Source organism: Salmo trutta, chromosome 9, assembly GCF_901001165.1.
Source record: "Salmo trutta chromosome 9, fSalTru1.1, whole genome shotgun sequence".
Lineage (NCBI taxonomy): Eukaryota > Metazoa > Chordata > Actinopteri > Salmoniformes > Salmonidae > Salmo > Salmo trutta.
The window spans coordinates 9408932-9423520 of record NC_042965.1 but is presented as its reverse complement, the minus strand read 5'-3'; the positions used below and the strand labels follow the sequence as shown (position 1 = coordinate 9423520).

The window sequence follows — 14589 nt, the reverse complement described above, 5'->3', positions numbered from 1 at the left end:
ATTTCGTGACGGATCTTCCTCCGTCACAAGGAAACACCACGATTCTGATAGTTGTGGATCAGTTTTCTAAGTCCTGCCATCTCATTCCTTTGCCCGGTCTCCCTACGGCCCTACAGACTGCGGAGGCCCTGTTTACTCACGTTTTCCGGCACTACGGGGTGTCTGATCGGGGTCCCCAGTTCACATCAAGGGTCTGGAGGGCGTTCATGGAACGTCTGGGGGCCTCGGTCAGCCTGACTTCGGGGTTTCACCCTGCGAGTAATGGGCAGGTGGAGAGAGTTAACCAGGATGTGGGTAGGTTTCTGCGGTCTTATTGCCAGGACAGGCCAGGGGAGTGGTCGGTGTTTATCCCCTGGGCAGAGATGGCCCAAAATTCCCTCCGCCACTCCTCCACTAACCTGTCTCCGTTTCAGTGTGTACAAGGTTATCAGCCAGTTCTGGCACTGTAGCATTAGAGCCAGATCAAGGTACCTGCGGTGGATGATTGGTTTAGGCGCTCGGAGGAAACCTGGAATGCTGCCCATGTACGCCTGCAACGGGCCATCAAGCGACAGAAGGCGAGCGCCGATCACCACCGTAGTGAGGCCCCGGTATACGTACGGGAGACCGGGTCTGGCTCTCGACCCGAAACCTGCCCCTTCACCTGCCCTGCCGGAAGCTGGGTCTGCGGTTTGTGGGGCCATTTAAAGTCCTGAGGAGACTGAACGAGGTATGTTATAGGTTACAGCTTCCCACTAATTATCGTATTAACCCCTCGTTCCATGTGTCTCTCCTCAGGCCGGTGGTGGCTGGTCCTCTCCAGCAATATGAGGTACGGGAGGTTCCCCCGCTGGACATCAAGGGGGCCCCGGCGTATACTGTGAGAACAATCATGGACTCCAGGTGTCGGGCTAGGGGTCTTCAGTACCTAGTGGATTGGGAGGGGTACGGTCCGGAGGAGAGATGCTGGGTGTCGGCGGAGGACATACTGGACCCTTCCTTGCTGCAGGATTTTCACCGTCGCCGCCCAGATCGCCCTGCGCCTCGTCCTCCAGGTCGTCCCCGAAGCCGGTGTCGTCGCACTGCTGGAGCCGCGCATCGGGGGGGGGGGGGTACTGTCACGACTTCCGCCGAAGTTGGTGCCTCTCCTTGTTCGGGCGGCGTTCGGCGGTAGTCGTCACCGGATTTCTAGCTGCCACCGATCCATGTTTCTTTGTCCATTTGTTATGTCTTGATAGTTCACACCTGGTTCCCATTTCGTTATGATTATTTCCCTATTTAAACCCTCTGATTCTCATGTTTTGTGCGTTATTATTTTTCCTGTTTGTCGTGTTAGTTGTGTTTTTGTCAATATTGTTTTATCCCTACGTGGATTTTGACTGATGAGCTTTTCTAGAGTAAAATACGTTATTTTTACTCAGTTCGGTGTCCTGCGCTTGACTCTATCCCTCATCTCCACTATACTGACACTGACAATAGGTGCTGTACATACTTCTCAAATCATTTGTAAGCAAATGTCACAGTATAAAGGGTTGTATAAAGCTTATGCCACAGCTTATAAACTTATGCATATGCATCACGCTCTAGATGTAAGGACCTGTTATATCACATTTACTGTGACATTACAACTGATTTGTGAAGCATCTATGTAGGCCTTGTAAAGGCCCCTAATTTATAGACATAAGTTATAGCTCTTTTAAAGTGTGATCTATAGGCTACTGTACGCAAACACTCCAACGCACACTCATCGCACTAACACTCCCTTATTCACATAGAGACACCAGATCTGCTCAGGATGACGTAAGACATAACACTTTTATTAATGACACCGTATCACAACAGACTGGTCCGTTCATCGAGAGAAGCTGATCACATTAGTATTACACACGTTGATGAGAAACTCCAGTCACAGCACTGAGACTAAAGCCATCAGAGCCACATGGGTTGTAAACACACTCCTCTCACTGACCCATCAGGGATGTCACAGTTGGACAGTGTAACAGCTGGGAGAGAACAAGAAAGAAAGAAAGAAAGTGAAGATACATTCGAGAGAGGAGAGGTTTGTAACTATACAGCAGGTCACTTGTTAAGGGTTGTGATTGTCAGTCCTATTTGAGGTGTCCATTTTTTAGCAAAGAGATGATAGCACTGCGATTGGTGCCGCCCGTTGCCTAGAGCCTATCGGTAGGCGGAAATGTTGAACCTCCAACAGAAAGGATTCTGGGAAGGCTCCATAATTAGTCACAGTAACTTGACCAGGATGTAGAGTAAACTCAGACCGGGTCCATAGTGATGGAAGAGAGCCACATAGAAATGTCTTCCAGTGCAGTCCAATTCACTTACTCGCCTCCACTGCCATGTCCCACTTTAGCCAATTCATGTAGGCTATAAGCGCTTTAAGAGTGGTTTCTTAGTTCGATGGACACATAGTGCTCTTTCTCACACTGGGCAGTTATTTCACTGCCAACTACTCTCACACTGAAGGTTGTTGCACACAATGTTGCTTTGTACTGCACAACATTATTGTGTAACCAATATTGAATACCTGTAAAGCATTTTCTACTTGCTCTCGCACAGAAAGACATCCATTCTCTTCGTGGAACGGATGGTACTTATTGGATCTAATGTACACTGCTCAAAAAAATAAAGGGAACACTTAAACAACACAATGTAACTCCAAGTCAATCACACTTCTGTGAAATCAAACTGTCCACTTAGGAAGCAACACTGATTGACAATAAATTTCACATGCTGTTGTACAAATGGAATAGACAACAGGTGGAAATTATAGGCAATTAGCAAGACACCCCCAATAAAGGAGTGGTTCTGCAGGTGGGGATCACAGACCACTTCTCAGTTCCTATGCTTCCTGGCTGATGTTTTGGTCACTTTTGAATGCTGGCGGTGCTTTCACTCTAGTGGTAGCATGAGACGGAGTCTACAACCCACACAAGTGGCTCAGGTAGTGCAGCTCATCCAGGATGGCACATCAATGCGAGCTGTGGCAAGAAGGTTTGCTGTGTCTGTCGGCGTAGTGTCCAGAGCATGGAGGCGCTACCAGGAGACAGGCCAGTACATCAGGAGACGTGGAGGAGGCCGTAGGAGGGCAACAACCCAGCAGCAGGACCGCTACCTCCGCCTTTGTGCAAGGAGGAATACTGCCAGAGCCCTGCAAAATGACCTCCAGCAGGCCACAAATGTGCATGTGTCTGCTCAAACGGTCAGAAACAGACTCCATGAGGGTGGCATGAGAGCCCGACGTCCACAGGTGGGGGTTGTGCTTACAGCCCAACACCGTGCAGGACGTTTGGCATTTGCCAGAGAACACCAAGATTGGCAAATTCGCCACTGGCGCTCTGTGCTCTTCACAGATGAAAGCAGGTTCACACTGAGCACGTGACAGACGTGACAGAGTCTGGAGACGCCGTGGAGAACGTTCTGCTGCCTGCAACATCCTCCAGCATGACCGGTTTGGTGGTGGGTCAGTCATGGTGTGGGGTGGCATTTCTTTGGGGGGCTGCACAGCCCTTCATGTGCTCGCCAGAGGTAGCCTGACTGCCATTAGGTACCGAGATGCGATCCTCAGACCCCTTGTGAGACCATATGCTGGTGCGGTTGACCCTGGGTTCCTCCTAATGCAAGACAATGCTAGACCTCATGTGGCTGGAGTGTGTGAGCAGTTCCTGCAAGAGGAAGGCATTGATGCTATGGACTGGCCCGCCCGTTCCCCAGACCTGAATCCAATTGAGCACATCTGGGACATCATGTCTCGCTCCATCCACCAACGCCACGTTGCACCACAGACTGTCCAGGAGTTGGCGGATGCTTTAGTCCAGGTCTGGGAGGCGATCCTTCAGGAGACCATCCGCCACCTCATCAGGAGCATTCCCAGGCGTTGTAGGGAGGTCATACAGGCATGTGGAGGCCACACACACTACTGAGCCTCATTTTCACTCGTTTTTAGGACATTACATCAAAGTTGGATCAGCCTGTAGTGTGGTTTTCCACTTTAATTTTGAGTGTGACTCCAAATCCAGACCTCCATGGGTTGATAAATTTGATTTCCATTGATTATTTTTGTGTGATTTTGTTGTCAGCACATTCAACTATGTAAAGAAAAAAGTATTTAATAAGATTATTTCTTTCATTCAGATCTAGGATGTGTTGTTTAAGTGTTCCCTTTATTTTTTTGAGCAGTACATATTTCAAGAGGCAGGCAGGAAAATGCAACAAAGACAATGCGCAAGGACCCAAACAGACACACACAGTCTGAAATGACACCCTATTCCCTGTATAGTGCACTACTTGGGCCCAAGTATTGCACTATTTCGGAGGCACACGCACATAACACTGTCAGCATAATCAATTAGATCACTTTAAATTTGAGTCAGGCCCGATTCAGACAAAATAATTGACTTAGACCTCAGAAACTTTGTCTCATAAAAAATGTATAATTTTTTAATAAAATAATAAATAAGAAGAACACAAATATCAATACCATCAAGTACTGAGGATATGACCAAACCAGTCACATGTAATCAGTTACAGAAACATATGACAATATCATGATACTCAAACAGTCTTGTATGAAGTTTCTACATCTCAATAAGTCTGTTTATTGTGTGTCTATGATAATGTAGGCGTTTGATCTTGAAAGTCTGTAGGTGAGCCTACAGTTGAATGTGTAAGAGAAGGTTTTGTGGGTGGTGTGTGTGTGTGTGTGTCTGTGTGTGTGTGTGTGTGGTTGAGGAACCCACCGTAGGAATGCGAGGTGTGTGAAGTAAACCGCTGTGGGTTCTAAAACCGACAAGACCGCACTATGATGGATGTTATCTCACTATTTCCCTGCAGACATTCAGGCCTCCTCCCTCCCTCTCTCTCTCTCCACTCCCCTCTATCTCGCCGTCTTTCTCTCCTCTCATCCACTTTCTCATCTCCTTTCCCTCTCTCCCATAAAAGAATACGTCTTAAATGTCTGAGGGGGAGACTGTGCTAATGGCCAACATTAGCTCCTTAATGAAATATACATTACACCATTACTGACGAGGGCTGGGGCTCCGTCGCTAAAGCACTGTGGGGCTAAAATAATAAAACATGCAGAATTCAATTTCCTGCAGAAGCCTTTTGAGTGTGTGTGTGTAGTAGGGGGTGGGGGATATGTGTGTGTGCCAGGATTCTACCACAGTTGACCCAACCACGCCTAAACGGAGATCCTCACCACTGACCATGAAAGGGCCATCTGACCCAGATCCTGCTTATACTCTCTGTCTCAGGATTGTCAGAGAATGTTGGACACATACATCGCTAAATTACATGACATCAGCACTTGACATGGGAATTAAAACATCTTCATCCCCCAAAATGTATCAAATACCCTCTTTCGTGTACATAGTCACAGACAACGACAACAGACAGACAGCTGAAGAGCACCCATTGGTGAACAGCCCCTAATCTCCCTTTGAAGTTTACTTTCATCATTGCTTCAGTTATACAATAGCATGTAGTTTGTTGCTGCTCATCAGCATGAGGGGAAATACCATATCTTGTTATGTCTTGTTATGTCATGACTTGTTGACATGAGGGGAAAATAACAGTCTGGTTGCTTCCATGTCTCCTTCCATGGAGCAACGCATCTCAACTCTTTGCAGGACATTGCGGGGTCCGATGTCTGGTAGATGTATGTCCTCTATGTACAGAGAAGAAACAGCCTATCTGCAGTGGAGGCACCTCTTCTCGACCTCAGTGGCTTTATTTACAGAAGGATGGAGTTTGCAGAAACCAATTGGAAAAAAACGGCACTGCCTGCTCGTATAGAGCCCTCAGCCATTTACTGTAGACTACTTAGCCCCAGTTTAAAATCCTTTGTGCCGATGGGAGAAGCCTTCCCACTGCAAACCATTCTTAAAGTATCTTGAGCAGGAAGGTGGTAGGTAAAGAGATGCATGAAAGAGTAGAAGTAGGCAGAAAGTAAGAGAGAGAGCGAGAGAGAGAGAGTGGGGAGGGGAGGGCACAAGGGAACAGTTGGGGAATCTTCTGATTGCCTTAAAGAGTTTGATCGTAGCTTAAAACACACTCAAGGACAGGTGCATCAATAGACACACGTACAGGCACACACTCATTCCCTCTTGTATTGTACAGCCACGTGCATGTACGCATACGTACACACGCACACACACCATGATACACACGCACACCCGCTCAGCCCAGGATGTCCAGGTAGACAGGAGAGGCTTTGGCTAGGTTTAGCAGTAGGCTGTGGATCTCCTTGATGTGGTGTCTCATGTGGGGCTCTCTCTGCCAGCACCCCAGCATCAGGTCGTACACCTCTTTGGGACAGGTGCGAGGCCGCTGCAGGACACGCCCCTGTGTAATGCACTCAATCACCTGTTTGTGTGTGTGTGTGGGGGAGGGGGGGGGGGGCAGATAAACAGGGTTAGTGTCAGAATGTCAGCTGATATGCCAGATTTAATTGTCTTTGCCTTTCTTACTCTCCAATCCTCTCAGACCAACACATGTGCCTTGGGGCTATAGGCTTAGGCTAAAGCTTTGGAAAGCTTTACCAAAGTAGAGGATGTAAGGGTTTAGAATAAGATTCCAGTTCGGGAGTTAGGTTGGAGCTAGCCTGGTAGTCTGTTCTGCTTTCTTGCCACCTCCTCATGGAATTGTTATAAGGAGTTAGGGGTTAGGGTTAGGGTTAATGTTAGGTGAGAGGTGTGACTGACCTCGTTGTTGGAGAGCTGGTACCAGGGCTGTTTGCCATAGGTGAAGATCTCCCAGAGGACCACGCCCAGACTCCACACATCACTCTCTGTGGTGAACTTCCTGTACATGATGCTCTCTGGAGGCATCCAGCGGATGGGCAGCATGGTATGACCACCCACCTACACCAACACCAACACAAACAGTCAGCCTGGACACTGTTCTGCTGTAAATACATTTTATTTGAATGGTACAGAAATGTGAAGTTATTTGCTGTGAAACTACTTAAATGGTCATTAAATAAATGGTAAAATGAAATGGTAAAATGGTCATTAAACATTAATGACCTGCAAATTACTTGTTAATTTCTTTGTAATTCATTAAATCAAGTGCAACGATACTTCATTTGGTACCAAGTCACCAGTTGTGTTGAATTGAACTGAACAAAAATATAAACGCAACATGTAAAGTGTTGGTCCCAATATTCATGAGCTGAAATAAAAGCTCCCAGAAATGTTCCATATGCACAAAAGGCTTATTTCTCTCAAATTTTGGCCACACATTTTTTACATCCCTGTTAGTGAGCATTTCTCTTTTGCCAAGATAATCCATCCACCTCACAGGTGTGGCATATCAAGAAGCTGATTAAACAGCATGATCATTACACAGGTGCACCTTGTGCTGGGGACAATAAAAGGCCACTCTAATGATGTCAACATTGTGAACAGAGTGCACCGTGGTGGCGGTAGGGTTATCGTATGGGCAGGCATAAGCTACGGACAATGACCACAATTGCAATTTATCGATGGCAGTTTGAATGCACAGAGATACTGTGATGAGATCCTGAGTGTCACGCTCTGACCTAAGAGAATGGGTTTTTCTCTGTTTAGCTAGGTCAGGGTGTGATAGGGGGTGGGCATTCTATGTTTTGATTTCTATGTTTTGGCCGGGTATGGTTTCCAATCACAGGCAGCTGTCTATCGTTGTCTCTGATTGGAAGCCATACTTAGGCAGCCTTTTTCCCCTTGGTTTCCGTGGGTAGTTTTCTGTTTCGTTGTATTTACCTGACAGAACTGTTGGCTGTCATTTTGTTTATTTTGTCTAGTGTTTGTTTTCATTCAAATATAACGATGAGCACTCAACACGCTGCACCTTGGTCTCCTCTATATGACGCCTGTTACACTGAGGCCCATTGTCGTGCCATTCATCCACCGCCATCACCTCATGTTTCAGCATGATAATGCACGGCCCCATGTCGCAAGGATCTGTACACAATTCCTGGAAGCAAAAATTTGTCCCAGTTCTTTCATGGCCTCCATACTCAACAAACATGTCACGCATTGAGCATGTTTGGGATGCTCTGGGTTGATGTGTACGACAGCGTATTCCAGTTCCTGACAATTTCCAGCAACTTTACACAGCTATTGAAGAAGAGTGGAACAACATTCCACAGCCCACAATCAACAGCCTGATCAATTCTATGCGAAGGAGATGTGACGCGCAGCATGAGGCATATGGTGGTCACACTGACTGATTTAATAGTATTATCCGTAATCATGGTAGCAAGTCTACATGAAAATGGCTAAAAAGCAACAAATCTGAAGTTTCGAAATGGCCTAGTCAAAGTCCAGACCTAATCCCAATTGAGATGTTGTGGCAGGACTTGAAACAAGCATTTCATGCTTGAAAACCCACAAATGTCGCTGAGTTAAAGCAGTTCTGCATGCAAGAGTGGGACAAAATCCCTCCCCAGCGACGTGAGAGACTGATCAACAACTACAGGAAGCGTTTGGTTGGAGTCATTGCAGCTGAAGGTGGCACAGCTAGTTTTTAAGTGTAAGGGGGCAATTACTTTTTCACACAGGAGCATTGGGCGTTGCATCACTTGGTTTATTAAATAATTGTTGTGTTATTTGTTCACTCAGGTTCCATTTATCTAATATTAGGTTTTGGTTGAATATCTGATAACATTCAGTATCAAAAATATGCAAAAGTAGAGAACTAGAAAGGGGGCAAATACTTTCTCACAGCACTGTTTAAGTGAAGTTGTCCCAATACTTTTAAAATCAGGGGATGCTGTACAAAAAGTGCTTTAATTTCTAAACGGTTCACCTGATATGGATGAAAATACCCTGAAATTAAAGCTGACAGTCTGCACTTTAACCTCATAGTCATTGTCACTGCCCCAATACCTTTGGAGCTCACTATATATACTGTAGTTCTGAGCACTAAAAGGTTATGTCTAGTTCGTTTAATGCCTTGTTGTAGCAAGGCACATGGTTAATGTGACAAACAGGTAATCATCTAACAATAACCCATGTAATAAAATACATTTCTGAAATGCAGTGCATTCGGAAAGTATTCAGACCCCTTCACTTACGTTACAGCCTTATTCTATAATAGATTAAATCATTTTTTCCCCTCATCAATCTACACACAATACCTAATTTACATAAGTATTCAGACCCTTTACTCAATACTTTGTTGAAGCACGTTTAGCAGCGATTACAGCCTCAAATCTTCTTGGGTATGACACTACAAACGTGGCACACCTGTATTTGGGCAGTTTCTCCCATTCTTCTCTGCAGATCCTCTCAAGCTCTGTCAGGATGGATTGGGAGTGTCGCCGAACAACTATTTTCAGGTCTCTCCAGAGATGGTCAATCGGGTTCAAGTCCGCGCTCTAGCTGAGCCACCCAAGGGCGTTCAGAGAATTGTCCCGAAGACACTCCTGCGTTGTTTTGGCTGTGTGCTTAGCGTTGTTGTCCTGTTGGAAGGTTAACCCCCTCGCCCCAGTCTGAGGTCCTGAGCGCTCTGGAGCAGGTTTTCATCAAGGATCTCTCTGTACTTTGCCCTGTTCAACTTTACCCCCGATCCTGACTAGTCTCCCAGTCCCTGCCGCTGAAAAACATCCCACAGCATGATGCTGCCACCACCATGCTTCACCGTAGGGATGGTTATTGGTCAGGTGATGAGCGGTGCCTGGTTACTTCCAGACGTGATGCTTGCAATTCACGACAAAGAGTTCAATCTTGGTTTCATCAGACCAGAGAATCTTGTTTCTCATAGTCTGAGAGTCCTTTAGGTGGCTTTTGGCAAACTCTTAGCGGGCTGTCATGTGCCTTTTACTGAGGAGTGGCTTCTGTCTTGCCACTCTACTGTAAATGCCTTTTTGGTGGAGTGCTGCAGAGATGGTTGTCATTCTGGAAGGTTTCCCATCTCCAAAGAGGAACTATGGAGCTCTGTCAGAGTGACCATCGGGTCTTGGTCACCTCCCTGACCAAGGCCCTTCTCCCCCGATTGCTCAGTTTGGCTAGATGGCCAGCTCTAGGAAGAGTCTTGGTGGTTCCAAACTTCTTCCATTTAAGAAGGATCGAGGCCACGGTGTTCTTGGGGACCTTCAATGCTGCAGAAATTGTTTGGTACCCTTCCACAGATCTGTGCCTCAATGCAATCCTGTCTCGGAGCTCAATGAACAATTCCTTCGACCTCAAGGCTTGGTTTTTGCTCTGACATGGACTGGCAACTGTGGGACCTTATATAGACAGGTGTATGCCTTTTCAAATCATGTCCAATCAATTGAATTTACCACAGGGGGACTCCAATCAAGTTGTAGAAACATCAAGGATGATCAATGGAAACGATAGTTACCTGAGTTGTAACTCCAGTTCTATGAATGAAGCGGAGCTTCATAGGGGAGCTCTGCTTCTAGTGGTTTACCCTGCTGCCTAGGCAGCGAATAGCCTGAGAGAAAATGATGCACACACCTGTAGCCAATGGGAGTACAGGTGTCCCTATATAAGGGGATGCTTCCCCTCAATCAGCCTCTCAAAAAAAGGATCTTCAGCGAGATTGGGGGTTGGCAGGGCCTTAAGCCCATGGGGCTCCGCTCCACTCATAGAGCTGGAGTAACAGCTCCAGTAACTATCGTTCTATATCGTGGAGCTCCGCCCCATAGGGGAGCTCTGCACCTCGTGGTTTTAGGCGGGGCGCAACGCTCCAAAATGTACTCCCTGCCGAGCCTAATACTTCCCACATAATGAAAAAGTCTGGCCCAGCAATGGCGGCGACCAAGTCCCACAGTACTGTAACACAATGTGTCACAATATACTGCGTCCTCAGTACAATCCGCCCTACTCAGTCTGGAGACACTGTCAATGGCTAGTGGGCAGATAGCAGAATATGAGCCATACTAATCTGAACCAGCAGGTAGATGCTTCAATATTCTGTCAATATTCAACGATTGGTCTAATAGCACTGTAATAGTAGTTGCAGAAACTATTTCCCTTGTCCTTCCGCCCCAACATAGTCCTAGACTTGTGGGCAGGTTAGAATACATGACCACTACTGTACTGATCCCTCAGTCAAGAGTCATGTCACATAGTCACTCTAACAGGAAAAAGCGGACCTGAAGGAAACTAGTCCATCGGTCCTGCATCCTTTCCACTTAGTTCAAGTCCTCCCATCAGCTATGCTGAGTACAGACTGAACCATGGTTAGAGGACACATTATACTGATTTCTCAGTAAATCCGCCACACTCAGCCTAAAGACCAAAGCCTATGATACAGATAAACAGAACACGGGCCATACTGACTAGCAGATATATGATACCTCGATATCCTGTCAATAACCAATGACCAGTCCAATAGTAGTGTATTAGCAATTACAGCACTATTTCCCTCATCCTTCGCCCCCAACACGGTGATACACTGATAGGTGAGTCAAAAAACACGTTCTCTACTGCACTGAATATCAGTCTGGAGACATGCGACATGTGTCTCTCTCTTAATGGAAAAGAACAGGGCCTAATGGGAACCATGCCCCAACAGCCCTTCATCTTGTCCTCCTAGCTCAAGTCCTTCCATCAGCCATGCTGAGTACAGACTGAGCCAGAGAGTTAGAAGACATATCTAACAGGTAGAAATGGATAAAAGGAGACAGTGGCGACCATGATGCCGCTGCACAAATATCCTCTACTCCTGTTGCTCTGAAAAGAGCAGTAGACACCGCTACTCCACGAGTGGAGTTGGATCTTATACACTGAGGCGAACGCTGCCCTGCCGCCTCATAAGCCGTCTTAATGCCTTCACAAAGACAATTTTGTTGTTTAGAAAGTGGTCTACCAAGTGTACCTGCACCGTGACACACAAACAGCTGAGGCGATGACCTAATCGCCGCTGTGCGCTCCACGTAGTTCGCCAAGGCATGCACTGGGCACAAGCAATGGGCACAAGCCTCTCCTCTCTCCGCTCCGCATGAGGAGGGGGGAGAAGGCCCGCAGCTCAACGGTCTGTGACCTATATGAGCTCTTAATAACCTTCGGCATAAATGCCGGGTTAGGACGTAACATCGCTCCGCTCAGATCGCCATTAATGGCCAGGCAGTTGGGTTTCGTCGAAAGAGCGCACAAATGATTGACACGCTTAGCCATAGTCAAAGCGAGCAACAGTGCCGTCTTCAGAGATAACATCTTGAGGGGGATTTGATTCAATGGTTTGAACAGCGTCTCGCAGAGCGCCTCGAGTACCAAAGCCAAATCCCACTGAGGAAGCATGGCTCTAGGCATTGGCCTAAGCCGCCGCATTCCCAAAAGGAAGGGTGGCTAATAACAGTGTCTCTGCCAAACCCCTCATGACAAGCTGAAATCGCCACCGCGAACACCTTAATGGTGGCGGGTGAGCGCTGCTTGTCAAACAGCACACAGGGTCCACATTTTCTGTCGCCCTGCATTGTGAAAACACGTTCCATCTGCTGGCATAAGTTCTGGATGTGGAACTAGCACGTGAGCCCTGTATGGTTCTGATTACTGAATCAGATATCCCACGGCTCTCTAACCTGTCCCTCTCAGATGCCAGACCATCAGTGATTGGCTGATTATGGGCAATTGCCCAATCATGCCTCCCGCCTGAGACATCGTGTCCCATCGATGTGGAATGGGCCAAGGTGGCGAAACCAGCATCTGAGTCATCTCTGCGAACCAAGGAGCCCCTGGGCGATCGGGGGCTATCAATATGCTTGACAGCTTGCCTGTTCTCACACAGGCTAACAGTGGGAAAATGCAGGACAATGGTGGAAGTTCCCACTCGTCTGCCGTCCACTCTAGTAAATGGGATATAAGCCTGGACCGGCGATCGTGCCGTCAAAGGTGACTCCCATGAGCCCTCCACATACTTTCCGAGCGAGGGCATGGCAGGAGCCAGTGGCTCCGCCGCCCTTCTTGGCCAAGAAGAGGGGCTGCCCTCCATCATATCTACCTCCGGATAGGGGGGAATGGGGGGCAGCTGGATATCCAGCCGGCTCGCAGCCCTCTCAACGAGCCCTGGAAAGTCAAAGCGTAGAGAGGCTGTGACGTAGGAGGGGGCCGCTGAATAGTCAGAGCCCGTCTCGTCCTCGCCCAAGGATGAGAAAAACCTGGCAGTCTCCCGAGGGAGGGGGGTTTTATCAGTTTCGGTCAGTGTAATGGAGTGTTCCGGAGAAATAACCATGCACTTCCCAACATCCTCGTCATCTCGAATCCCCGAGCTGACAAGGTGAAAATCTGCAGTTCTGCCCCTAAACAAGGCAGTTAACCTGTTGGGGCTAGGGGGCAGTATTTCCACGGCCGGATAAAAAACGTACCCGATTTAATCTGGTTACTAATCCTACCCAGTAACTAGAATATGCATATACTTATTATATATGGATAGAAAACACCCTAAAGTTTCTAAAACTGTTTGAATGGTGTCTGTGAGTATAACAGAACTCATTTGGCAGGCAAAAACCTGAGAGATTCCTTTACAGGAAGTGGCCTGTTTGACCATTTATTTGCTTTCTTTGACATTTCTTCCAAAAACTCAGGATCTCTGCTGTTACGTGACACTTCCCACGTCTCCAATGGGGTCTCAGAGCCCGGGAAAAACCTGAATGACGTAATTCAAAGCCCTGGCTGAAACACACGAGAGCTTTTGCTAAGTGGTCTATCAGAGGACAAAGGCTTAGGCGTGTGACCTGCCCCGCCCCCGTCTTTCTGTTTTTCCCTCAGTTTACAGACACGCAGATTCCCGGTCGGAATATTATCGCTTTTCTACGAGATAAATTGCATAAAAATTGATTTTAAACAGCGGTTGACATGCTTCGAAGTACGGTAATGGAATATTTAGAATTTTTTGTCACGTTATGCGCCATGCGCGCGACCGTGATTTACCATTCTGATAGTGTCTAGAATGCACGAACAAAACGTCGCTGATGGAACATAACGATGGATTATTTGGGACCAAACCTACATTTGTTATTGAAGTAGAAGTCCTGGGAGTGCATTCTGACAAAGAACAGGAAAGGTAAGACCATTTTTCTAAAAGGAAATATGATTTTGATGAAGGCTAAACTTGCCGGGTGTCTAAATAGCTAGCCCGTGATGGCTGGGTTATGTACTTAGAATATTGCAAAATGTGCTTCATCCGAAAAGCTATTTTAAAATCGGACATATCGAGTGCATAGAGGAGTTCTGTATCTATAATTCTTAAAATAATTGTTATGCTTTTTGTGAACGTTTATCGTGAGTAATTTCGTAAATTGTTAGTATGCTTTTTCTGAACGTCACATGCTAATGTAAAAAGCTGTTTTTTGATATAAATATGAACTTGATTGAACAGACATGCATGTATTGTATAACATAATGTCCTAGGTGTGTCATCTGATGAAGATCATCAAAGGTTAGTGCTGCATTTAGCTGTGGTTTGGGTTTTTGTGACATTATATGCTAGCTTGAAAAATGGGTGTCTGATTATTTCTGGCTGGGTACTCTGCTGACATAATCTAATGTTTTGCTTTTGTTGTAAAGCCTTTTTGAAATCGGACAGTGTGGTTAGATTAACGAGAGTCTTGTCTTTAAAAAGCTGTAAAATAGTCATATGTTTGAGAAATTGAAGTAA

General features: G+C 46.6%; 1 protein-coding gene and 1 long non-coding RNA gene across 3 annotated transcripts in view; one reads left to right on the top strand and one right to left on the bottom strand.

Moving 5' to 3' along the window:
• Positions 1-285: 285 nt before the first annotated feature.
• LOC115199820 (uncharacterized) lies at positions 286-7816 on the top strand. The gene is made up of 3 exons (XR_003879417.1): positions 286-298; positions 1116-1118; positions 7721-7816. It is a non-coding gene; the product is annotated as an uncharacterized LOC115199820 (long non-coding RNA).
• LOC115199819 (BDNF/NT-3 growth factors receptor) overlaps positions 4142-14589 on the bottom strand; it is a 90471-nt gene continuing 80023 nt past the window's right edge. For both annotated transcript variants that reach the window (XM_029762288.1, XM_029762289.1), the window contains exons 17-18: positions 6702-6860; positions 4142-6363 (exon numbers count right to left, since the gene is read on the bottom strand). In XM_029762288.1, coding sequence (XP_029618148.1) covers positions 6178-6363; positions 6702-6860 — 345 coding nt within the window. In that variant the 3' untranslated portion in view covers positions 4142-6177. The remainder of the gene's footprint in view (positions 6364-6701; positions 6861-14589) is intronic.